Source organism: Onychostruthus taczanowskii, unplaced genomic scaffold (assembly GCF_017590055.1).
Source record: "Onychostruthus taczanowskii isolate IOZ18803 unplaced genomic scaffold, ASM1759005v1 scaffold50, whole genome shotgun sequence".
Taxonomy (NCBI): Eukaryota; Metazoa; Chordata; class Aves; order Passeriformes; family Passeridae; genus Onychostruthus; species Onychostruthus taczanowskii.
Window position 1 is genome coordinate 5,676,759 of NW_024502569.1, and position 26,882 is coordinate 5,703,640.

General features: G+C 43.7%; 1 protein-coding gene across 1 annotated transcript; it reads right to left on the reverse strand.

Moving 5' to 3' along the window:
* Nucleotides 1–555: 555 nt before the first annotated feature.
* On the reverse strand, nt 556–26,084 carry FGF9 (fibroblast growth factor 9). The gene is made up of 3 exons (XM_041416061.1): nt 25,808–26,084; nt 19,184–19,287; nt 556–993 (listed from the first exon to the last, which is right to left on the reverse strand). The coding sequence occupies exons 1-3, from the start codon at nt 26,082–26,084 to the stop codon at nt 748–750; spliced, it is 627 nt and encodes a 208-aa protein (XP_041271995.1). The 3' UTR covers nt 556–747.
* Between the last annotated feature and the right edge of the window lie 798 nt (nt 26,085–26,882).

Here is a 26,882-nt window from a genome sequence, read left to right on the forward strand (position 1 = left end):
TTCAATGCTTACAGAGCCTAAAGCTTCCAAAATGCCTATCTGGCCTGTACATATTTCATTAAAAATAAACTCTATATAATAAATAAATATATAAAATAAATAAAATGTTGCCTTTGGAATTTCTATAAATAAATTTAACTTTTTATTATTTTTTTTTTTTTTACTAAGAGGTCTTTGCTTTAAACTCAGTGGGGTGAGACCCAGAGAGCGATTAACTGAAAAGTCTCTTGTTTAAGTAAGACTGCACCCTCCATGCCTTTGTAAATGCAGCGTACACTTGAGCAGGCCACCAGCCAGAAATCCTGATGAATCGAAGTATGGCAGCTATGCTGATATATGACGAAGTACAACTGATCAAAAATTTAAAAGCGAGTCTATTCCCCAGCATGCATCAGGCCTTCCTCCTCCTCCTCCTCCTCCTCACCCTCCTCCTCCCCTCGGCTCCCCTCTCTCGCGCTCTCACTCCCATTCATCCTCTCCCTTTCTCTCCCTCTCGCACTCACTCTCTCGCGCTCCCTCTCGTACTAAATCAAGCGAGTGGGCATAGGCTCTCCTCCAGGAGGACAAACCTTTAAGTGCAGAACAAAATCAGCATGTTCCATCCAAGCCTCCATCATACATTATGCATGCGACAAAGTTTGGCAACAGTGGAGCTGATGTGATGACACAGCTAATCAATAAGAACCCACCGCATGAAACCTTTATAGTGGTTACTTTTTAAGGGCTCAAGTGAAGGAATTGTCTTTGTCAACTTTGGCTTAAAATATCCTTATATAGTTCTGGTACTTTCTCAGGGTCCACTGGTCTAGGTAAAAAATGTGTAAATTTTTGATGCCGTTTAGTCCTAGTCCCTTCTCTTGGAGTCCCATCTTTATTTAACGCAACGTAGTATCGTCTTCCAGTGTCCACATGTTTATATAGATTTGATGAATATGTGTTATACCAGTTTTCTTCAAATTGCTCTCTGAATACACACTCCTGGGTTAATTTCTCCTGTGGAAAGAAAAGAAAGAGCAGTAAGGAGACAGCCACTAAAATAAGCTACTTGTTAAAAAAAACACTGTTTTAATGGCTTGAAACTGGTATCAGCTCAATAAGTTGCAGAATAAATTATTTCAATTCTCCTACTTTTAGCTATGAAGATCTGTATTGCTGAGTGTTTCAAGAGACAGTCAGAAGGGTGGATAATTCTATGTGAAGTAAAAATGACTCTCAAAGCCTCATTGCCCAAATCAATACAGTAACAACAAAGATGAAAACAGATACTTTTTATTTCTGATAGTTCCCAAGCAGCTCACAAGACCTTACCGAACTTCTGTAACAAATGGTTTCAATGGTGAGTGCAGGCATTCAAACAGATATAAATAAAGGAAACTAGAACCTGTTTGCAGGGCTGTTATAAAATTTACAGTCTTAAAATCTCTATGTCTTTTCAACTCATGGAGAACTTGATGCATTTTATTAATTTAAAGACGTGCAATTTGCTACCCCTCCATTTGATTTACTATTTGTATCATGAAGCCACAACCCAACAGGAACATGAACCCTGTGTGCTGAGATGAAGCAGGCAAGGAAAAGCCCTCCAGGTTTGCATTATCAGCGTTATCCTTGTATCCCATCCTACTGAGGACAGGACCCACTGAGGATCATCAGATCCTCATCAGATCCCCCTGCCACCACAGAATCCCACTCCTTCCAGTTCTGTGTGTTGCCTTCTACATCTTTAACATTGCTTAAATTTGCTTGTAAAAAAATTGCTTAATAGAGTGCTTAAAACACAGCCACCTGATAACCAGATTCATTTTAGGAAGGACTCACACAAATTACTGGGAAAAAAGGTGGTGAGCATGGGAGAACTGATGGAAAGCTGGGAAAAATAAGCCTGAAAATAGTCTTTTCACCAGGCAAAAGAAAAAAAAAAGTGATAATTCAATGTATTTTTCATAACAAGTTCTCATTTCAATCAACTACACTCGGCTTCCAGCTGAGGATCAATTTCTAATTATTACAAAGCTCCATACAATGCATGTGTTTTACAGACATTAAATCTTAAAACAGTTCTTTTAGATTGGAGCATGGAGGTGGGAAAACAGAGACCAAGGCCCAGATGCAGCAAAGTGTGTATGGCACCTAAGCCATAAACTTGTGCCTGCACACAACTAAGGAGCCACAGCTCAAGCACCCCTAAGAAACCACCTTCCATGACTTTACCAAGGAGCTTCCCAAGGTCTACCATCCCCAAAGCTGCAGCTTCCCCAAAGTTGCAGGTGCCTTTGGGGCCACCTCTGCTGCTTGAGACTCAGCTCACACTTTCCCAAACCAATGTGCTTCAGCCCAGGTGTTTAGCTGCTGTTTTTTGTGGCAAGCACTCTGCTCCCAAGGCAGCCCACCTGGGCTGGGGACAAGCGAGGTCCAAGGAGCCGTATACACCTTACAAAGTCACCAGGAACTATCCCATGTGGGGGAAACAACTCCATGCAAATGGGGAAAGGAAACCAACACCCCTCTGCACCTGTACAAAGTGGGTATTGAGCTGCAAAGACAGGGTCCTCCTCAGGCCCTCCCAAACACCTAAAGGTTTGGGATTTGGAGGGTTCTTCTAAATTAAATTTGTGGCAACTCCAGTAGGCAAGGAAAGCAGCAAGTGAGCTGCTCCTGACATCCCCTTTAATGGTCACTGGGTACCTCATTACCACTCAGGAAGCAGAAATCCCAGACAGGACCTGGTTTCACATGTTCAACACTTGAAAATTCACTATGGCAGTGACCATATCCCTTTGTGGATGTGACAGCTTTTTTTAGAGTAATTTCTGACTATGACATTTTTAGTTCAAAGTACTTCAAACAGAGCAATAGTCTACACTGGTTATAGGCAAAAGAAGCACAAATCTGTTCACATTAAACCCTTATCTGTGAGCCATACCCTGCAACCTCCTATTGATAATTGCCTCTGTGTCCTTTGCCAGCTTGAAACCGCAGCCGCATTGAGCATCACCAGACCAGCAGCAGCTGCCAGTTACACCCATTGCAGTATTCCCCTTGTACAGCCTCAGAAGTACAAACTATTATGAAAGGTAATCTGCTGCAGAGAAGATTATCCTTAAGTATAGATTTCATTAGTGTTTTATTTTGCATGAGGTTTTAAATCATCTGTGTTTGTCCTAAGGCAGATTCAGATGCTAAGGGGTATTATATACTGGACTTACATAAGTCCATGGGGAAAGAGAAACTAATTCAAATTGTTTTCCTGCTCTCAGAAGGCAATAGCATCACATGACAAGCACTGCAGAAGAACTCCCTGCTAAAAATAGCAGCATTTTAGGAAGATATTTCAGTCCTGTCGTGAATTCATTAATTATTCACTTCATCTGCATTTTTTTTTAGCATCATCATAAATTTCTATCTTTGCAAGAACTACTTCCCCATGCCCTGAAGGAGAAATTTTAAAATAGCCTCCCTTTATCTGGCAGGTTTGATGAATCATGACAGTGCTGTGGTACACGTAACTAGCAGACCCTGAATCTGGGGGTTTGCATTGCACTGCACTCTGGATGAGTTAAATGGATTTCAAGCTCACAAATTCAATCTTCATTTTACAAGCTTGTCCTATTTTAACATTCTGTTCACTTACAATACATCTCTTTTGTCCTTCTTCAAAATTCTCAGAAATTCATGTACAAACATGAGGCAAATACTTCAACATGAAAATGACAGAGCAATCAGGATGTGGGATCAGATAGGTAGGGACATTAACAATCACTCTTTAAAAGAAATTCAATCATTTCTTTATACAGTCAAACATTTTCCTTCTAGGAGACTTAGAAATTCTGGTTGTGGTCAGATACCATTGGAGTAAATCAGTGTTGATGGACTTTGGATCAGATCCTGTAAGTAATGTGGGACACTACAATCCCATAACATCCTTCTTCCCAGGCCCTGGGAGAGCCTTACAATGATGTTTCATCTAGTACCAAGAGAGACAGAAATCAACATCCACCAGAACAGTAATTTATACAGAATCACAGAATCCTTTGGGCTGCAAAGGACCTTTAAGATCCCGGAGTCCGACCATTAAACTAACCCTGGTGAGCCCACCCCTAAACGATGCACCACCACAGCCCTACATAGCATTAATACCTTGTGCTCTCATTGTAAGTATGCATGTCTTTATTCCAGCCAGGACTGAGCATAACACAGGGGTGAGGCTGGTCCATGCTGCCAACACCCCCTCTTGTCTCACCATCTTAGGAAGGGAAAGTCTTGCTGAAACCCGACTCTCCCAGTATGGAAAGGATATGGCATTTCCTGATCACATTTCTCCTTCTGGCTATGACTTTTAGAAGTCCGTCTATGCACATTTGAAGGGCAAGATTTAGCCCTACAATACAGCAATTTTTGCATACTTTTATTCCAGCAACTGACTTCTCTGTCAATTTTCCAGTGCAAATATTTCCTTGCACTATGCTTAAAGTTGCTGGACATCTTTGTCAAAAGCTGACACAAATACCAAACATACCCAACTGGAACAGCTATGGAAAGTAACCTGCATTCCTGTGAAAGGGGAGGCTGCCTGCCTTGCTCAAATCATTTAATTCAGGGCCAAATAAGGAGGTGACCTCAAAATTATATAAATCAGATGTTGCACCACATTCCACATGTTTTCTGTGAGAGCTGTTCATAGAGTATTCAACTACAAAGTGATTGATTTTCATTTTGCTACATTTCCACACTTCACCTGTTTGGTTTTTTAACCTGTTACTTAACTCAGAATGTTCAAATAATCGAATTGTACAAAGATGCACATATCACAAAAACAAAACCCCAAGAAAGATTTATTGCAGAAAACTGCTAGTGGCTGGTCAGTGTCAGCAAGCTCAGGACCCTTTTCCCTTTCTACATTCTCCACCCCTTAACAAGAGAAGAAAATAATTATGTTATTCTATTTCCAGGCAGACTGATTAAAAGTCAGATTCTAAATTAATAAAGTGCATGGTTACAGGCATCAAAATGAAAGTTCTGCAAGCTTGTTTTAAAATAGCTATCCATGTGAAGTAGTTAATTGCAAATAAGTAGAAACACATAAAACACATGTATGCTGCTCAGAGAATGGTTTCATGACTCTAAAGAATGTAAGACATTCGTGCAGCTTGGTACTTGAAAGAACAGTACAGGGTCTTGCATAAAACACATCAATACTCTCTCCTTTCTTTCTTTCTTTCTTTCTTTCTTTCTTTCTTTCTTTCTTTCTTTCTTTCTTTCTTTCTTTCTTTCTTTCTTTCTTTCTTTCTTTCTTTCCTTCTTACAACCCTATGGAGCTAAAACTTCAATTTATTTTGTAACCTGACAAAAGAAAGCCTCTGCAGACCATCATTCCTAAAATCACAGCAAGTGCCTTTCATGCCAAGTAAACTACTATGTTCTATGCCATGTGTAGTTTTCCCTTTTGCAAACTGCTACACTGATTCAGTAGAGACAAGAAAACACCTAATCCAGAAGTCCAAACAACTATTAACAAGAAATATATCTGATGTAGACAACACTTGATCTATACCTGCTGCTCACTAACACCTTGTTAATCCACCCTGTCTTAATAAAAGTCATGTTTATATGTATAATCTCCTGAGTAATTTCATGCAAATCCCTCATTATGGCTACATGGCATTACTAAAAACTGTATATGTAGTGAAGGGAAACAAAGAAAAGCCCTCTTCTCCTCTGAAGCAGTTTGCTTTGCTGTTCTGCCTACCAACACACGCATTTTACATGCCATTGGCCCTTCCCATGCTGTAATGCAAACAGCCTCTAGAACACACTATGTTCAGCTAATAATTAACACTCATCCAGAGCTGTCATAAATAAAGGTCTAGCTTAGCATTTGCTGTGGCATTTTCTGTACTCTCATGCTAAGCCTGTTAGTTTCTGGCTGGATGAACCACCTCCAGCCACAATGAGAAGCCAAATACCAGTGTCCAAGCAGAACCACTTTCTTTTCCAAATTAGACCACAGTGTGAGTTAAGCCCTGCACACTGTGTGTCTGACTTGGTGAGTGTCACAGAGCTTTCTTTGATGAGTTTCTCCAAGCAGCCTCTTTTCAGAATGCTTTGTTTGATAATTTGACAAAACATGAAAAAAATGGGGAAAAAATAGTCTGCCAAGAGGACTAGCTGACTGGTTTTTTGTGTTTGTGTCAGTAGCTCTCCAAAAGCCTTTTAGACAGACAGCAGGAAAGCCTTCAGGGCCAGAGGAGAGACAAGCAGTCAGGCACCAATGCTGCCACTAATATACTTTTCATATTCCATGGCACGTTAAATAAGATGAGGGAAATCAGGCAAGGTGTCCCTGGCAAAACCACAGTTAGGCAACTGCATTCTCCCTTCCTGAGGTCACCTTGTACTCTCACAGAGTACATCCAGTATCCATCTTACTTTCTTCCCCTAAACCTCTTAGTTAATTTGTATAAAGTTTTTATTATACATCAATCCCCACATACAAAATAATAATCAAGTGTGACTGTTTTGTGCTGCTGCCATGCAGAAGTAATGATGGTGCTTAAAGATTAGCATCTTTCATACAAAAAGCTTGTAAAGATCCCAAGACCCAGCAGAACTTGAACCCCTTGGGATCATGATTGCCAAAAGCCACAACACCTACATAGATGCAGACACTGTGGTACTTCCATGCCCTGATGCAGACAACAGAAAAGCAGCACATCCTGGACAAAATAAGCAGCCTCCAGCACCAACAGTAAAATCCCAGGACTCTGTCAGTGCAGGAGGGATTTATCCTTCACCCCTTTGTCCCATTGCTGCTCTTCTCCCGCTCCCTTGCTCTCCACACTATTAAGAACCTTCTGGGGAAGAGACCAGGCTGGCACAGAGCACTCTGCTACCCCAGGGCTGTTTACAGAGCTCTTCTGATGTGAGCTGCAGGAGGATGAGATGCCAATTAGGCCTCCATCCATTTTTGCCACTGCCAACTCCTCAGCTCTTGGTTTTACTGATATCCTCTCCTTTGAGATTTCAGGTTTGCAGCATCTGTCAAGTTTTAAGCATGCCCTCCCTGGACATGAAATCATTATGGGACGAGCAACCCCACTGTGCCTGAGGATAGGAGGCCCATCAACAGCCATGCTTCAAGTTCACAAAGGCTCAGTTTATATCTGCTCAGCCAAGCGCAAGAGATGAAAACTCATTTTCACCTAAACACCCAAGATCTGCTCATGATGCTGCTGGAAGTCTTGACAAAACTCCAGGGACATATCTCAGGCTACATAAGCTGTCACAGTGTCTTTTCTCTGGAAGCTGATGAGCTTCCTTCTCCACGCCACAACAGAGCAGGACCAGGACAAAGTCGACTCTTAGAAAACAAATAAACAAGCAGGTCTGTTCCCCTCCCTTCCATGCCAGCAGGACCAGGCCCACACTGTGTCATTTACTAATCACACTTCTAACCTCTATTTATTTTTGATTCCTTTGGCACAATAAAGAACTGCAGTCATCAATGTTATCTAAGCATCTAATTCATAACGCTTGGCTGAACCCTTCCAAGAATCAGAAAGCAAGGTGGTATGCAATCTGATACAGGGGCCAGAGCCAATTTTTAAAGAAGATGGGAGAAGGGTTTCCGTCAGCTTAAATGGAACATGGATCAGCCTTGCAATGATAAGAAGGCAACAAATATTTTAAGACATTAAAAGAACCATTTCAAGCACACTCAGATTTACTGAAAGTTGTAACTTGACCTTCCCCAGCTCCCCACCTCACAAATTCTCTTCTATCAAAAGACAACCTGTATGTCATAGCAGGGCTGACACCCTACAGCTACACACAGTTTTTAGCCTGAATACCTGTTAAGGTTTTACCCAGACAGAGATTTGTAAATAAAACATGCTTTCCTTAAATCCAACTAAGATGGAACAAAGTGTTTTGTCAGTATTTTTTGCCTTGTTCTGCGATTCTCTAAGCACAGAACACAGCCTTAAAGGACAGATAGACCTCATTCAGCACAAAGTGCTGCTTAAGTGAGCTAAATTCACATGCTGAAAAACATTGTAAAGTGAGGGATAAAAAGTACTTGATCTGCATGAACCTCTACATTCAGTGAGTACCCCACAAAATGGATTTATCCACCATTAAAGAAGCACCTCATCTCTCAGCTACCCGGTGCCATCATAAAAAGAGCAGAATGCTCAGGACTCTTCATGAAACACTTTGCCATGGGGACCAAATAATTATTATACATACATAGTGATATAAACGTACATAATAAAAGTAATTCATGTTTTATTCTTTCAGCAAGATGATTTGGTCAAGGACTTATGAACAAAAGCCTGTCTCTATATTTTGCTATTAATTTTATGCAAAGCTACTGGCTAGGCACTAGCTCAGAGGACAAGGACATTACTGACCATATTGTCATTCTGGACAGGGGTCACCAAACAAACACAGCATCGCATTTTGGAAAGATTCTCACTGAAATGCCACATATCCACTGGGGTCTTGAAAACCAACAAGCTTCACAGAGAAATTTTAAAAATTACATGCTTTGGTGGGCACTACAGCAAAGGATTGGCACACTATGATCTTTACCTAGCAGGGCTCAATTGCTTATTCAGTTTAAATTGTTTAAAAATGAGGCTTTTTGATTTCCCACTTTGTTTGGAAAGGAAGGAAGGCCAGCATTTCAAATAGTTGCTGCTGAAGAAAAGATGTCACACTTCCCTTTACAGACAGAAGTGCCCCCTCCCTTGGCAAACACTTCTCACAAACAGCCTCTCCAGGAGTCACTTTTTGGACACTTCCCCCATTCCATTTCCAGGGGCAATCCCACCACAAAGTCTTGGATTTAGTTACACAATTTTACTATCTTGTTTTCTGAGTAGAATAAAGGGTATTTCCTTAATATCTCTCAGAAAATCCATACATCTTTGGTGTTGCTATCCCATGACTTATGTTGTCAGTGATATGGCTGACCAAGTCTTTGGGAAGAACTGGAGGCTCTGCTCCTCACAAGACTCCTGCTCCTCACATGCACACCAGTGGGCCTGTCTTTCAATGGGTAAAACTTCAGTCATGCAGTTAATTTCAGCTTTGATGAAAGAAGTTGTCATTCTGTCTGAAAAAAACCCAAAAGATATACAGTAATAACTTCAACAGAACTAGTGACTGAAGAGCTCAAAGACCAGGTTGTTGGTCTTCCAGGTACCTGCAAACATGGATCTTCCAAAGAAATCAGGTTTTTAAAGTGAAAAAGAAAAAAAAACTTGCTATTTTGTTTAAACTTTACAACATTTGTGTATTCTAAAATAAATAAAAATATTTTGCTGAAGTCTTCTGCAATAACTTTTCTGTTCTGAGGTCAGATTTTACGTCATATGATGTCCTAACAAAGGCATCAGCAGGACAAAATCCCCCTTGTCATGAAAAAGTAAGATTACATGTTAAAAGATTGTCTCTAGATTGCAGATTCTCATAGGCAGGAACCCTGTCTCGATTTAGGTTTTTAAAATGATGAATACAATACAGCTTTTATCTTGATTGGGATCTGCTGACACAACCATAAAACTAATTGGTGGTTTTACAGGAGCAGGTCCAATCCTGATTCCATTGAAGGCAATGGTATTTCAACCATAATAGAATCAAGTCAAAATTTCTCTTGAGTCACAATTGCCTCTATAATTGTGTTAAATTTGAAGAGAAAAGTTTAGCAGATTAAAGATGCACAACCTGGGCCAGACCTCAAAAGTATGCAGCATCCACACTAGAACACAAGTTTTATCTCAGCAGCAGCCTGTGGAACACAAATATAAAATTTTATCCTCAAATCAGATATCTGCCAGTATAAAAGAAATGAAAAAGAAACAAAAGACCCTTATAGAAGGGAAAAATATGTATTTGCACTATAACAAGCTTTATTTCTTAAGCTTTTTGAATGCGACATAAATGAACCACATTACTGCACATCACCAAATCAGCCTAAGCACATTCAAACTGCAAAACAAATCTCAACCTAGTCAAAATCCCTAATGAAGTCCCTACAGGGCAGACTTTTTCTACTCTCTCTTTGAAAATGATGAATGGCAAAGTGGGAGAGAGTACCACGTTCACATACCACTGGCTCCTGAATCAGAAACAGAGCACATCGGATCTTTATCTGATGCAGTGAATAATCCCCAAGCACATCTCAGTGTTGCTGATGCTTTTAGTATGTCACTTCAACACACTATTCTCAGATCAGCCAAAGACACTGAACATTTTCACACCCCTGTGTCCTTACACAGCCAGCTGCAGAAAGGCTCAAGGCTGCAGTGACGGGGAACAACACAACTGCAAAGAAAAGAATCTGAAGATGTCCCACTCTTGCTTGCTGGGTATGATTTGGGTTTGCAATGCAGTTATGCCGCTTTAACCACTCCCTGCTGTTGAAAGCATGGTGCTCAACCCTTCAACCATCCCACACTGCACCTGATTCTCCCACTGAGCCCTAGTGCTTGCCCAAACAGGCAGCAAGCCAGTTCAGGAAGCTGAACATTTTCCTGTGGCTTTATATCCCTCAACTGGATCTCCTGACAGGTCAGATGAGTGCCAGTGTTGGAGCATGGAAGAAAGCAGAAGCATGCAGCACTAGCAGGGAATCAGAACTACCCTTTCTGGGAGAGGCTTCTGCAAGGTCACACTGGCTGCCTCCTCAAGCAGCATCTCTAGACTCCTGTTTTCATGAGAACACAAAATTTCAGCACCTTTTTTTACGGGAAAGCAAATCATTATACTTAGGTTTGAGTAGGATCTTACTTTACCAAAGCTTATCTTTTATATATACACACACACATAAACATGTGTGTGTGTGTGTGTGTGTGTGTGTGTGTGTGTATACAGATATGTGTGTATATGTATATATATATATATGCACAAGCATACAAACACATGATTTATATAGAAGTTACTCATACTTTCTTGTCCAAGGCATGTAGTGAGAATCCAAGATCAACACAGAATTGCAGACCAAGGCAAGGGGATCACTGAGGGTTTTCTCCCAGAAAAAAAAATTGTCTTCAGACCTAGTCAGCATTTGAAATTAAGTCCTCTGAGGAAGACCATAGACTTGACACTAGTACCCACATCTCAAAAGACCTTTTTGTTCCATAGATTCCTTCATACTTTGCTGAGCACGTTGCAATTTCTGCCTCATTCCCCATGCTGGTGCTTGTAGGGAACACCATTTAACAGTACCCAGATTTCAGCAAAACTGTCCATCCAAATTCTAAGATTGGTTATCTGCAAGGGTGAAGTAGATGAGGTAACTCAAGTATATGGACTTCTCTCAGCTCTATACCCTCCACAAAGGAAATGTCCACAGTCACAAAGCTGTTTCCTACTGTACAGTGCAGAGAAAGCATTTATGTCTCATCTACACCTCCCTTCAAAAATCCCTCTGGACAGCTCAAAAACCAATTTGCTCACAGCCTGAATCTTCCTCATTATGCAGCCTAAACTTTCTTGTGACCCATTCAAACAAATGCATTCTTGTACTCTATTTCAAGGACTTTTTTTTTCCTCCCTAGTGTTACACCTCAAAGTACTTACAGAGAGCAAGAGCATACCCTCTCAGTTTTCATTCTGCAGGCTAAGTAAGTCAAGATCATTAGAGTCTATCATTTGATAGTCTTTTCATCCCTCTGATCATCCCAGCATGCCCTTTCTGTACCTGTTTTGGTTTCAATTAATGTTCTTTAACACAGTGACCAAATGCATTTTGCATTTAGACTGGATCCTCCTAGCGTTGTATGGACTGGCACTGATAGAGCTCTCCTCATGTGTAAATATTTTAGGCCTCACTTCTGTGAGGTTGTCTCCTGCGCTGAAAATACTTCCCAGCTTGCAAAAAAATTCAATAACACACCACTACCTTTTTATTACAAGATGTTTAATGTTCCTAATAAAACCAGGGAATAAAATCAGTCCAGGGACCAATCCATAAAAACTCCACTAATAGCTTCACTCCAGTCTAATACCTTTCAGCACTCCCCATTGCTGTCTTCTCTTCAGAGTTTTCACCATCTATCATATAAGACTTCTAATAAAACTCATTCTACCCACTGTAACAAACACTCTCTTCTGTAGGTCATACTTAACACAGCCCTGAAGATTAGCACTATTTTCCATTTCTAGAGAAAGATATTCCCACCAAAATAAAATACTATGCTCGCCTGAAACTATTTATCCTGCTTCAGTAAACTCACCATTCATGTACTTCCTCTACTCTTCCATTTAAAAGGAGGTTCCTAATGTGCCAAGCACATCCCAAGGCAGACTGACAGCCCTCCAGCCAAAGACAAACCACACAGCCCCAGGTACACACACACTCCAGGCTGGAAAACACCCGCATTGCCTCAAAGGGAAGCAAACACTCTCTCACCCAGGGCTTGCTCCCACCTTTGTGCTGCACCTTCCAGGGACCGGGAAGGGAACCACTGTGGCTGAAGCCCTTTTGCTTGGCCAGATTTGTTTTCCAGTTTTGTGCTTCAATTCCCCAGGCAGCAAAGAAACACTTGTGCCAGCAAAAGGGAGGGGATGGATGGTTGGAGGGAAAATAGCCATTTCTTTCAGCAGTAGTGTTGGCTGGCCCTGCTCCCTTTGTTCATCCCCCAACAGGGAGCTCCCCAGACACAAGCTACCACCCAAAGGACTTTATCAGAAACAGGACTAGCCCAATTTTCATCCACATTCAAACTGTATGGCATTTACATTCCTGCCTGAATACACTGTGTTGGTAAAGACTTCTGCTCCCTTTCCAGGTATATAGCTTAAAAACTTTTCACCTTATAAAAGTCTTAGTACACATTTCAGGGCCCAAATCAGCTTTATTCCATCAATTTCCATTTTATCCCCATGCCTCTACATCTCTAAGACACAATCTTTTCTTCAGCCTTCCCTACTCCCATACTTTGCAGATTGTGCCAAATCCTCACACACAGTTTCACCCTTCACTTCCACAGGATTTCTGCACCTCTGGCAAAGCTTCAGGTTTCCTTCCTTCAGAGCCATAACCACCTTTTTGAACTGGGCCTCTTCAGAGTTTGCCCATCTAATTAACTACAGGCCTGCTTCTTGCAGTCTCCTCTTAAAGCAGATGTATCCAGGGAGACACGAGTCGCTGTCATCAGTAAAAGACACCATCGGGTTTTTGATCATGGGAGTGCCAGTTTTTCCTGAGCCAAGCTGCTCGTGCAGAAAGCCTGACCACTCCTTACAAGCCAGCTGCCATAGGGATCACCCTCTGTCTCTCCATTTATACCATTTACCAGAAGGCAGTTTATTTTTGTAAATAATAATAACACAAGCAGAAAGGCGTTAAACCAGGTGCCACAGCCATTATCTCTCCTGGGATTTGACCACTCTTAGCCTAGAAGTCTCTGCCTTCACTCAAGGAAATTGCTTTTAATTCTCCTTCCAAAAAATTGTGCACTGAAACTGTCCTGTTTCCAGGTTTACCTCAATCGTGGTACCTGGACACTGAGAACAGATAATCTAGACTATTATTTAAAAAAAAAAATCAATCTAAAACATATAGAATAATTTTAGATCAGAAATATTTAAAAGGAAAGTGTGATGGTACTGGAGGGTAATTTATTTATTTATCCAGTTCTTAAATACCTGTATTTAAGCAGAAGTATATATATTTATATACTTGGTCCAAATGCTGTTACCAACATGCACTTTCAACCTGCTTTTTTCTTCATGTTGTTTCCGTGCACCTTGACCTACCATTTGAAGGGCTGAACAATTCCCTTCCTTTATTTGCACAGGAGCATAAAAGATATTTTTAGAATGCAGCCAAAGAAATCCTTGCCTACACCAAGACATTTTCAGTAAACTATGACAAATTGTCCCTTTTTTGTCAGAAAAAATTCTGTTCACCAGTCTTTGTACCGTCATAGCCCTTCCAGGACTGTGGGGACCCAAACAAAAGCATAAAACACTGCAGGTGCAGCCCTGCTGGGACAATAAAGAGGCATATCGTCACCTCCCTGCACACTTACTGGGAAAACATGTTTCTTCAAGGACAGAACTCTCTCTCTTTCTCTCCTCCTCCTCCACCCTCTCCCCAGTGTTTTAGGAGCAAAAGGCAAGTTTAGTCTCCCAGATCAAGCTTTCAGTTCACTTTTTGAAGGACAGCAATTTATGACCCTGTTAAAAGCGTTCCTACATCTCACCTTGCAGCACACACCCTGTAAGTCTGCAACCCAGAGGTGTGGAGCTTCCCTTCCTGGCTCCTGATCTGAGCTCTTCAGCTCTGTCCCAGCTGCTCTGTGAGTAAATGAAGCTCTCTATGCTCCCCTGAGCTCTCCTTGCAAGCACTCTTTTCCCCTTCCTCAACCACTCCTCCATCTCCTCTCCTGCCTTCCTCTCCCCACCTGCACAGCTCTCCTGGTAGCTGCTCCAGATCTTGCAGCTACCAATACTCCACCTGAGCTGAATTTTGCCACCTGCCGAGGGCACAAAGAGCAGTGGAGGCACCAGCATTTCACTGGTTAAGGTTGAAAAGTACCTCTAAATCTCATTTAGTCCAACCCCCCTGCAATGCACATCTTCAACTACTTGCTCAGAGCCCAGTCCAACCTGGCTTTGAGTTTTTAGCAATGGGGCATCTACAGTGTCTCTTGGCAACCAGTTCCTGCATCTCACCACACACACCACCAAAAATTTTTTTCTTTATATCCAGTCTGAGGAGAGAAACGGGGCAGGTGCATGTCTCTGGGAGATCAGTGAGGTGGGCATGCCAGCAGTCAGAAGCAGCACAGATCTCCACTGCAGAAAAGCCCAGGATAACCAGGGCATCTGAGGCAAGGGTGTCCCATGTCCCTGCTTGATCTGTGCTTGAGGTAGCACAGAACTCCCCCAGAGGATAGCCTGCAGTGGGAATGATGGGCACCCATGGTGTAGGGACATATCACAGCCTGCCACATGGGTGGGAGCTGCTAATATTCCCAAGGGCAGCATGACAATGGGGACAGCTTATAAAAGCATGAAGGTTGTGGGACTGATCAGAAAGACTTCCCTCCCTCCACGGCATGGCCCTGAGGAACACAGCTAAGACACATTTGCAAACATCCTTGCAAGACATGCTGGCAAAAGCTGTTTGGCACTTGGGAAGGAAAAGGTCTCCATGTCTCGTCTTAACCCCCTTTGGGTCCTATCTGTAGTTTGCATTTTTCCTCCTTTCCAGGGACAGGTGCAGTAGCTGCTGTGAAACATGATGAGTCATAGCTGCAGGCTGCCAGGGAAAGGCAAGGTAAAGGGAAAGCAGGGACAGATGAGGCAGGAGGGAAAGCTGCTGTCACTAACCAGGTTCCAAGTCATTGTTAGGTAGCTACCAATGGCTTCTCTGCAGCGCCACGCACATGTATTTTCAGCTTTCCCTGGCTAAATCCGTGGCATGAGGAGGAATTTGAGAACAGCCCCATTACGTTACACATCTGCCTGAAAGCAGCATGAGAGGCATTGTGCTGTTCTGACCAGAAAATGCAGCAGGAACTGCCCCCTGTGAGAGCAGGGAGGTGGAAGAGCTTGTCAGGCAGCTAATCTATGAGGAAAGCAGAACTTTGAGAAGGCCAAGAGGAACATGACTGGATCAAGATACGCTGAAACTGCCTTTACTGTTGTCTTTCATGAAAACTGGCAGCAATGACCCACCCTGGCTGCTCTGCTTTGCCATATGTCCCATCTCCAGTGGCACAATTATGCTGGGAAAAAAAATCTTCCTGTGTCAAATGTTTCAAATAGAAATATAGAAGGATAGAGGTCTTTTAGGTCACTGATTTGGTTCATGCCTAATGCATTTTTCATGCAGTAATTAGAATATAAATATGATAGTGTCAGACACAGGGCATGCATTCCAATAGTGCCAAGTACTGAATGCCTCACAAGCTGTGAATCTAAGCACCTACTTGGATCCCCAACACTGGTTTAGAGCAAGACCAAGTATTTCTTAGGTTGCTACTCAGTTGTGCATGGGTTTCCCATCTTAGGAAACACAGCCACAGTGTCCTTAGTGTACCTGTTCCATGACAAAGCTGATGCTGTTCACAGCCCTTAGGGAATGAACCAAGACAGAGGGATACACTTCACAGCACAGCAACACAAGGACAGCTTACTGCTGCTACAGAACAGTACAGCTGAAGAGATTGGTCTGCTTAATGCAAGTGAAAAACTGATTTAAGTTTTTCACAGTCTAACACACATCAGTCTCAAAACTAATCTCTTTTAACCTGATCTTCTACTTTGCCGGAGAGATAATTCTGTACTGGATTGTGCCTTGCTTCTGGTTCAGGCAGCAAATTCATTCCCATCAGAGAATTTAATTTTCAATTAATTGCATTTTTTGACCAAAACCAAAAGCAAAACCCTGTCACTTAAAAATGTCTAGCCAATTCTGCACAAAAATCTAAAAATCTGCTCTGAGGCCTGCTTATCTCAGTGTTTCTAAGGGGGCTGACAGTTGCTGAAATATAGGCACTAGGATTGCTAGTGTTGACAAGGCTTTAAAGCATCATCACACTGAGTAGCCATTAGAGGTTATATTTCATTGGAAGTAATGTAATTCAATTACCATCACTCTTTAGTAAGTCCCATCTCTGGATGCTGACAATAAGCCATATCATCCATCAGATTTTAACCTGAACTTTGCATTCTAGCCTCAGAGATTGCCAGTTCTCCATTATGAATGGCTTCATATTTTTAGTGTCATTTCTTAGGAAAAAGAGGTTATCCAATTATACTGTACATCTGTTTGCCTGCTTGTCTTTCCTTAGCTTGTCAACCAGTTTCAATTAGGAGGCAAAGGTCTTCAAGAAAATTAAGTTCCTATCAGTTTTTCACTAATCAGAGGCAGGGTAAAGAAGAGAAATTATTTGCACATCCCACTTGGGAGTGGTGAGCTATGTAACCCCTGCAAACTGACAGTCTGGTGAGCATGGACAGCTAACACTGTCCCTTTCTCCATAAAAGAAACACAAAAGACTAGGGAATTTGTGCTACTGCAGGGACAGAATGTCAGACAGATCCATGCCTTGTACTGTGAGACACAACTCCTTAGGAAAGCAGGCTCCTTTAGAACTGCTGTTCATGGAACAACTATTTTAAAATGCAGTGAGCTTACTAATTTCTTGTGCATATTTCTTCAGCAAAGATTGTCTTGACTAATTCACTCTGACAGCCAAACATACTGCAAATACAAAACATAAATTGCACAGGAAAGTGATGTAACATTTGCTTTCCCAAGTCTATGTATTTAAGCTCTATCAATAACCACATTTCCTGTCTCAGAATATCTGAAATGCAGAGTAATTGATTCACTATGTTTATATGTTGAAACGATTACTCTTACTGATTATTATCAACATTACTGATTCATATTATTCACATGTTGTTGTTCTGCCTTTTTGCTGCCTAACTGAACCTGATGTACTTATGTACTTTGCTAGTTTTTTATCACATTCATCAGCTGCACAAGGATTATGACTTATGACAACTTGCTCCTCACAGGCAACAGGTTTACATCTGTCATTGCATCAGTTACTTTTCTCACTCCCTCTCCATCCTTCCAAACTTTACCTCCTCCATATTGACATTTATGCTAAATCCCTTTTCTTTGGCCTTTCCCACTCACTGGCTCTCACAACCTCTGCATGTCCTCTTCTCCCATGTCCATTCATCCTCAATCCCAGCCTTACCCCTCATTTTACCACCTCTTTTTCTGCCTCCCACACACACTGTCATTATCTGTATCTTATGGTTTCTTCACCTAGCTTGCTCTTTGTTCAGAAGATAATCCTCTTCATCTCTCGCACACAAAATTTTACTAGAAAGAGATCAGTGAACCTGGACACCCTTATGGAAACATTTCTGCTGGACTTTCCTGGTTTCATTTCCTCATACTTCTAAATGGATAATATACATAGAAGCTGGACCTCCCTCTTACCCCTTCTGTTTTCACCTGCCCACTCACAACCATCATCTCATGTTTTCTCGTACTCTCACTGTCATCCCCACCCTTTTCCCTGTTACTGCAACTCCCCTGTGACACAGGTGTTTTCAATTACATCCAAAGTCCTTCTCTATCATTGTAACTTCTTTTTGAGTGTTTCTCTTCAACATTTACACCACTAATGGACCATTGTAATGTTCTCCTCTGCTTCTAATGAACCCCTGTGAATGCAGAGCTTCACTTTGCTTCAGATATTCGCTTTTGTCTCAGATATTCTCTTACCCTTCAATTCTGCCATCCTTTTTCTCAAATACCACTGCTTCTCTTGTCCTTGTAAGCTTTGGGGGTTGATATTTTACTGCTAGAAGAGCTTGCCTTCTACCATCTGGGGAATTATCTGCCAAATTTCAGATGAACCTGCCCACGATCTACCCAGGGTGTGAAGCTGGTTGTACATCAGGTGCCTCCAATAGTCCCAGGTAAGAGCCACGTCATACAGACACGTGCACACACACACACTCTCTCTCTCTCTCTCTGCTCTGTTGGAAGGCAGCCCATGTTGCCAAGAACAGTCACCCATCAGCTGCAGGTAGGCTGGCAAACTCCCACATCTAAAATACCAAGTTTTACTCCTCCCTCACACCCGTTATTCACTCCTGCTGCCATCCCTCAGGGAGCAGCAGCGAAACTTTCAGGACAAGACCACCAAGACTCTTGCCCTCATTCCTATACTTTTTATAACTTCTGTCACACTCATGTTTCTCATTCTCTCATCCACATATGCCAACCTTTGCCTCCCCCTCTACCTTATTTTGTCAATTCCTAGAAAGCTCTCTGCCTACACACAAAAGGAATCCACTTTGTCTGGATTTAGGTTTCCACTGACAGGAGACATTTACAAATCTTATAGTACATCCTTTAGTCTTCAGTGACCAGCTCTGGCCATCAGTCTCTACTGTTTGTATTTAAATTGCCATTCATCTGCATTATTACTCATTCCTGATTTTGTCACCTTTTCCCTCTCCCACATTCATTATGTCACCCACAGGGTCTTGTTTTGAATTAGATTGCAAGATATTCAGAGCAGAAAGAGTGCTCATAAAGCACACACACATAGTGCAGTGGGAGCTTGTAGGAGCCAGCATTTCCCCCACAGAATGTAAGGATCATAGCTGCCCAAGGCCAGCAGGAACTCACCGAGCCATACAGTTCTCCTTTCTCATTCATTCCAAGGTAAAGTCCACTGTCGACTCCTCGGATGCTGACCAAGCCCACTGCTATACTGATAAATTCCAGTATACCTATGAAATGAAGGAAAAAACAAACAATGTATGTATTGTTTCCATTGAAAGTTTTTTTTTTCCCCAGATATGACTTATCCCTGAGTGTCAAGAAGCTATTTTCAAGGCTTTTTTCCCATTTTCTGAGTTGTTTGGAAGAAGATGAGGACAAAATTAATATACAATACTTCAAGTACATTGGGTCTTTGTCAGAATGATGCATTGCAAACAGCATTAATGTGTCAATTTAAAAGATTGCTCTCAATCTTTCTCAGCATTCCTAAACATGTGTCTTAAGCTCAGATATTCTGATTTTCACAGCAGATAATACATTCAGAGAAAAAAAAAAGTTTTTAGATTGCCAAAATAGCATGAATGAGGAACCTATGAAACTTGTCTTGCAAAATAAATTGAAAAAATACATTTTAATCAGAATTGTGAAATAAAGCAATGTTACACATGGAACCAAAAGATGTCCTTTCAGACATCAATGAATCAGAAATACAGGGAAAGATTTACTCACAGTATGATCTTCCAGAGGCGTGAGAAATGAAAATCCTTAGTATAGTCCAGTATCATGCATTTCTGTTTAGATAGTAACCATTCTCTCTGGTGTGTTATTATTTACTCATCTAAAATTCAGGTATGAAAACATCTTACACCTAAGTGTAATAGTGTGTACACAATTAAGTTTTCCCATGCAAATAACAGCAACCTTACACCGACATTTGTTCACTTAGAAATAAGAATACTTTGCAGAGAAGCACGGCTTTTGCAAATCTCCAAGGTTCAACATCCATGTGGCACAGTACAAGTATCTGCATCAAGTATTGGCTCATCTTGTTCTGAGGGTTTGGGGATTTTCTGGCAGCCTTCCCTGCAAACTGGTTACCTCTTCAATGAGGATGCTACTGGTGAAATCTGGCCTAAGCCTAGGAATCTTGTGTTAAAAAATGGAAATTTCTATCTATTTGGGAGTGCTTATCTAAGACTGTAATGATCTCACAGGAAGTTATCCAGCAACATTCAGAAGCATGCTGCTGTGTTACACTACTTTCTGAGTCACAAAATAAGGTGTGTCCTGCACAGAGTAGCTTTTTCAATATATTATGTGAATTTTCATGTCTAAGCACACTGTATAACTATTTTTTAAAGCTTATTGGAAATTATATGTACATGAAATAATGAAATAACAGTATAGTGGGTGTTGAGCCTCACGTGGCCAATAAAAAAGCACTTTCGTGGCTTTTTTTAACAATTAATTTGACATCTCCCACAAAATAGTTTTGCACTAATCAATAGCAGGCATGAATTGCAGAGATCTAACTTAGCACAAGTTGAAGCCAATAGGGAAAATTTATAACCAAGCTAATGTAAAGATGAAAAGTATTACCTGTAAGGGATTATTGATCATTACCTTATATATTATTCAACACTACAAACACCACAGTATTATTGTTTTGAAAACCCTTTTTTAAGGGCTGGGCATTTTATATTATTCTCTACCTTTGCACAAATTAAAAATACTGGGAGGAAATATTTTGCAACTATGTAATTATTTAAGTAATATAAAGTGGCAGCACACTATTGTATGTAGTATCTCAGATACAATTGATCCATTGAAACAATTTCAAAATTCCCATTATATCTGGACATGCAATACTTTCAGGTTTCTTAGTAAGGCTTTTTCTCTAAACCTTTTACCAAAATATCATATTACTTGATACATGTTACCAAGCAATTTTAACTGAGTTTAAATCTTACATTAAGTGTGTATTAAACACTACTATAGCTAAGTTAGTGAGTCTGGCATTTTTCATATCAGTCCAAATGTAGTCTTTAATTGCTGTCATCATTTCAAATATTTGGATGCATGCTGCTTAGTGCATCAAAAGAACAAAAAAGGCACTGTCATGTCCTATCGTAAGTGCAGAAAATTAATTTAAGGTACTTGGCAAAGAGCATGCACATATTTGAGATCAGAATAGAAACTTCTTCATTTGAAATACTCAAAAGCCTACTCACAGCAAGTTTTCATGTGCCATATTAAGTCCTTCATGAGATTATCTGGGGCCAAGCATCCAGTCTTACAGAAGCTTTGTCAGTTTAAGGATTGCATTTGTCCCACAGTTCTGTGCATATTTTCACTGTATAGTGTCTATAATATACAGAGAGTACTCAGGACCTGAACTAGATAATAAAATAGACAATCCTCTTCAAAATGAGGCTGTATCAAATGGAAATCAGGACAACTCCAAACTTTGAAAGCTAGGGCCCTATTTATAGCTAAAAATGTGGAAGGGAAGAGAAGTAGAGAGGAAATAACTCAGTATGGGGTGCTGAATTTCTTCTCACTGCATTGAACTGGTTTTATTAAGGAAAATGCTTAAAGGCTTCCTTCACAAGGATAGGAAGAAAGTTTCAGGGAAGCTATTTATTTCCTACGTACCCACATGAGCCCTTCACACACCTTCTTCTACATGATCCAATTCAGACCATGCTGAATGGTGCAGAACACCAGCCTGACATAAATGCTGCTGTCCTGCTGTCCTGACACGCTCACAGGTGAGAGGAGGTGTGTTGTTGACTAAAGTGAAATTTTAATTTTTATCTGTCTTAGCTCTGGTGAAGAGCAGGCCTACAGAAGCAATTTCCTTAACTTTTAGGCAATGAACACCTCTGTAACTGCACAGTTTCATGTTGTTGCTGGTTTGCCCTTTTCCCATTTTTGTCTCTGGCTATACATATGTTGGCTTTCTTTGTATCAATGGAATGGAGCAGTTTAGCTTTCCCTTAGCACCGCAACTGACCATCTATGACAACCAAGACGGTGAGCAAGTATCTCTGCCGGCCACCTCTTTGTAGGGCTTCCAGGGAAAGGGGAGAGCAGGGGAACCCTCTGGACTGTCCTCTCCCCGTGCTGCCGAGGAGAGCAGCGGGGCGAGGGAAGCAGAGCCCTTCGTGTCTCAGAAGCCGCCGGGAGGTCAGCCGAGTGATGGGGAGGGGGAAGGAGCTTTCCCTGCGCCCCCCTCTCGTCCTGCCGGCCGAAGCTGCGGTGCGGAGCTGCGCGGAGACACGTGGGGCTGAGCGCTCCGCCGGGATGCATCCCGCCTGTCGCAGCTGTCACCACCCCGCCCGCTCCCCCACATGATGCCAATTAAAAGACGGGAGCGCAGACAGACACAGCACCCCCAGGCAGCAGGGCCCTGCTTCAGTTTCAGGCTCTCACTGCGCCCTTGCCCGCCCCCCCATCCCCTCCCCTCTGCAACGCTCAATAGCGGAGGAGTCTGTCGGGCCTGCTCGGCGCCTTTCCCTCCGCCTAAAACCTGGCCCGCGATTCCCAGTCCCGGGGGCCAGAGCCTTCCCCGCATGCATCACCTTCCCCCTGCCCCGCCCCGGTCTGCTGGCTCTCCCCAGAGACAGCGCGGGGCGGGGGGCAGGCCCGCCCACCAGCATCCAGCAGCGGAGGGGCGGGCAGCCGCAGGGACCCCCGTCCGGAGCCGCCCCTGCGCCCTCCCGGCGCTGAGCCCGCCCCGCCAGCCCAGCTCCCGAGCTGGCAGGGCGGGCCGGGAGGCGGGAGGGCGGGCGGATGTGCGGCTCCCGCAGATGATGAACGCAGCGGTTCCTTGTAGCAGCAGGTCCCGGGGAGCGGAGGTCACCTGCTGACAAGCTTTTTTTTTTTTCCTTTTCCTGCATGCTCCTATTTTTTTAATGCTGTGCATGCAGTACTTGTGCTGACGCACAGAGACACGCCTCTCCGCTGTTAAAGAGTTCCTGAATTTACAATGACTCTACTGTCTAGCCAATGCCCTACACTAAAGGAGACTGCATCAAAAAAATTTCTTTTGTGACCCGGGAGAGATAAGGCTTTGATCACCTGAGATCACATTACGGGGGGGACCCAGCCGGGTTCTCCCGGGGAGCTTTTCTTTTAGAGATGGACATCTTGCTGCAGGAATTGCGAAATGCCAGGTCTCCCAGAACCGGGCGAGTATAGACACACAATATGGCTCGGTTCATTGTACGCAATAGGCACGCATCCAACATAGCATCACAAAAGAATTACTCTTATCTGATGTCTCTCCAGAGGTGTGTGCGGGGAGGGGGATTCCCACGGGGCAGAGCCCAGAGAGGAGTTCACGCGCAGCCCCCGGGGTTTTCTCTTTGTCCTCCTTATTCCTGGAGAAAAACTTCCTCCTGACGCGTACCCCCGCATCCACACACGCGCACGCAGGTTTCCCGCACACGCTCGCAGGAGACCATGTGAGCCCGCTCTCCCCAGGGCAGCTCCCGATTTGGGATGCATACCTCCCCAGGATCATCAGAAGACTTCAAAAATCACCAAAACTCAAATATCACCAGCTATTCTGTGACCTTCCGGCAAACAAAACAGCAATGTCACGGCACCGATACAAAAGTACCGAGATCCCCTTCCCTCCCGCAGAGAAGCCGGGAGCCCCTAGGCATCCCACGGGTTTGCCGTGCCCGGTCTTCCCAACCCCGGAGCGAGCAGGGGCAACACCGACGCGCTGCATGGGGAGTTATCACCGAGGCGCGTCCCGGTGGGGGGAAGAGGGATATCAAACCGACAAGGACAAAAAAAAAAAAAAAAAAAAAAATTTTTTAAAACCCAGGGGTGGAAGCCAAGGCGTTGCAAGGGGTGGAAGAACTGCCCCTCGGAATTGTCAGCTTCCTACAACTGCGGCTGGAAAGCCATTTTTAAAAATAGACCCCACGAATAATGTGGTCACCGCCGCCTCGCGAAGGGAACAGCTGGCGGCCCTCCTCCGGGGGCGGCGGGGCCCCGCGGGCGGCCGGCCCCCCGCCGTCCCGGCTGCCGGTGCGCGCAGCGCCCTACACCTGCTGCGGCTCCGCTCCGCGCCTCCCCCGCCGGCCCCGCGCAGCGCAGCGCCGCGCCCGCAGCGCAGCGGGCAGGGGGAACCTGCGGCGGTGGCTCAGCAGCTACGCGCGGCGCCTGCCCATGCCAAGGAAAACGCCTAGCTGCAACACACCCCCACCCACCCCCCACCCCCGCCCTATTCCCCTCAGTAAGCGTCTGCCTTAAACACTTTCCGCACTTTTTCTCGCCAGGAAGCGTGGATGTTGCGCCCCCGGGAGAGCCGCGACCCTGCCCCCACCCCGCACCCAGCCCCGGAGACCGCGGGAGGGCGGCGTGGGAGGGAGGAAGAGCCTGTAAGCAGCGTGAGAGTGTCAGGGAGCAGCGGATGGAGGGGGATGGAGGATGAACCTGCGACCATGCGAGAGCCTCAGTCCTCTCCTCCCCCGTCCCTCCCTCTCCGCTTCCCTTATGAGCCCTTTGGAGATCATCTCCTTCAACACCGGCATTATCTAAATAGCCTCACAAAGCAATAAAATGCAGCTTAGATATCGCTCAACATCTGGCATTAAAATACAAAGAGAGAAAAAAAATCAACACAGGACTTTGTTTTTACGACCGAATTTAAGTGTTGTCAGGTTGGTTCACTCACAAGTTAACTCCTTCCAACAACTGGGAGCGTGGCGAGCTAACCTGGCATATTTTCCGCACCCCTCCTTAAAAAAAAAAAAAAAAAAAAAAAAAAAAAAAAAAAAAAAACCCCAAAGTATCAGCTCAGCCAGGCTGTTTTAGTCACTTTCATACATTCGATCTGCCGGGCCTTTAAGAGACTCCCTGGCAGCCGAGAAGCACCAGGCCCACTGGACTCGCGTGTGCATGTGCATGTGTGCGTGTGTGCATGCACAGGCTCTCCGGAGCGGCCGGGGCCAGCAGCCCTCCAGCCCTCGCTGCTGAGTCACAAATAGTGTCCCCTGGAAAGGAAACCCAGGGAACGCTCTTTTCAAATTCGCTGCCAGCCTGACACGCCACACAGCTCGAGAAAGGCAGGTTTTGGCGCAGGATTCTCGGCTGGCTCCGGACCCCACCTGCGCTCCCTCTTTCCCGGGGCGCCTGTCACCGGCACTGCCGCACGGCTGCGGGTGCGGGCTCGGGCGGGCGGAGAGCCTGGCTGCGGGTCGGCGTGCTCTGCCGCTAAATCCTCGCCGAGCAGCGAACCAGAGAGGCTGTGCAATTCGAGCAGTTTACTAGGGCAGGTAATCGGCAGAGAAAACGAAAGAAAAGCCCTCGTCAATTTGCGTATAGGACGAGAGCCACTCCCTCCAGGAAACTCGGTGAATTTTAAATTGTGGTGGTTAATGATTAAAAACCCTTTAAACTCGTGAAATCAAATCATTCAGCAGAAACGTCCCGAGCAAAAATTCCACCACCTCCACCACCACCTCCCAGTACGCGTCTGCTCTTAAGCCGAACTTGGGGCTACACAAACATCGCTACCGAGCACCCGGCAAGGGCTCCTGCTCCGCCGCGGTGCTGCCGCTCGTGTACATCTGCACCCCCGGACACATTCATTTTTCCCCTCGGCGGATCAGCCATCAACACAAGCCCCCCTTCCCGCCCGCCTCGCACCCCCCACCGTCCCCCCGCCCGCAGTTCTGCCCCATTATTTCATCACATGACCACTAAAGGGTTAAGGAAAATACCTACCAAATCTGCTGTGGTCTTGCCTGGTTCCCTGGATAGTACCATTGGGGAAGATTTCTAAATGAAATCCAGTCCTGCAGTATAGCTGCCTCCGCCTGAGGATCCCCTTTAAATGGTCCAAGTCCGTGACCGCAGGCCCCCTGGGTAGCCCACCTGCCTCAGACTGACCCAGGTGGTCACTTAACAAAACCGGACTATCCACCGGCAAAACGGGCACATTCCCAAAGGGTACTGCATCCTGCACACCGAAATAGTTCCCAACTTCACCTAAGGGAGCCATCAGAAGATTCTGCTTTTAGAGAATGAGAATAAACAATAATGATGGTGCCAAACCCAGGAGATATAAGATTAGGTATATTCCACTCCTCTCCCCTCCCTAGCGCAGTTACAGAGAAAATGTTCTTTCTTCAATCCATTAAATGCATAAATAAAAGTAATATTCTGTTTTGACTGGTACAGGTTCAAGGTCAAACCAGTTAGTCTAAGAAACCACCACTTTATACTCACACACTGACATATTTATAAACATATAGATGTGTATATCTATATAAATGCATATATCCCCAGCTCTTAGCAAGCAATACGGTCTTCAGCCCATCCAACTGTAATAAAGAAAAAAATCCGTAGTTTCTCCATTTGGTTTAAGATAAGAATGACCATAGCAACTTAAATACCTAGGCGTTATAGGGATTTTTTTTTTTTTTAAGATGCACAGGCTACGTCAGGATTTATGGATTCTGACTCCAGAAAGGCATGCGCTGTTTTTACTCTATAACAGACTGCATACATCAGCATGAATCCTGCAAAGGGGGAGGGGGGAAATCTCACGTTGTTGGCTGAGATAAATCCAAAAAAAAAAAAAAAAATGGAAAAAAGAAAAAGGAAAAAAAAAACTTTTGACGTCCAAATCTATTATCCAGAATTCTCAGGAGGCTCAGCAGATGTCCACTGGTTTAGGATTATTGACGATCCACAAGCAAAGCAGCAACATACAAGTGCTTGTGTCTTTCTTGGCTGGCTCGAAACAGGTGTTGCTTCTGCAGGGCTCCCTGTGAAATGTTGTACTCCAGCACTGAGC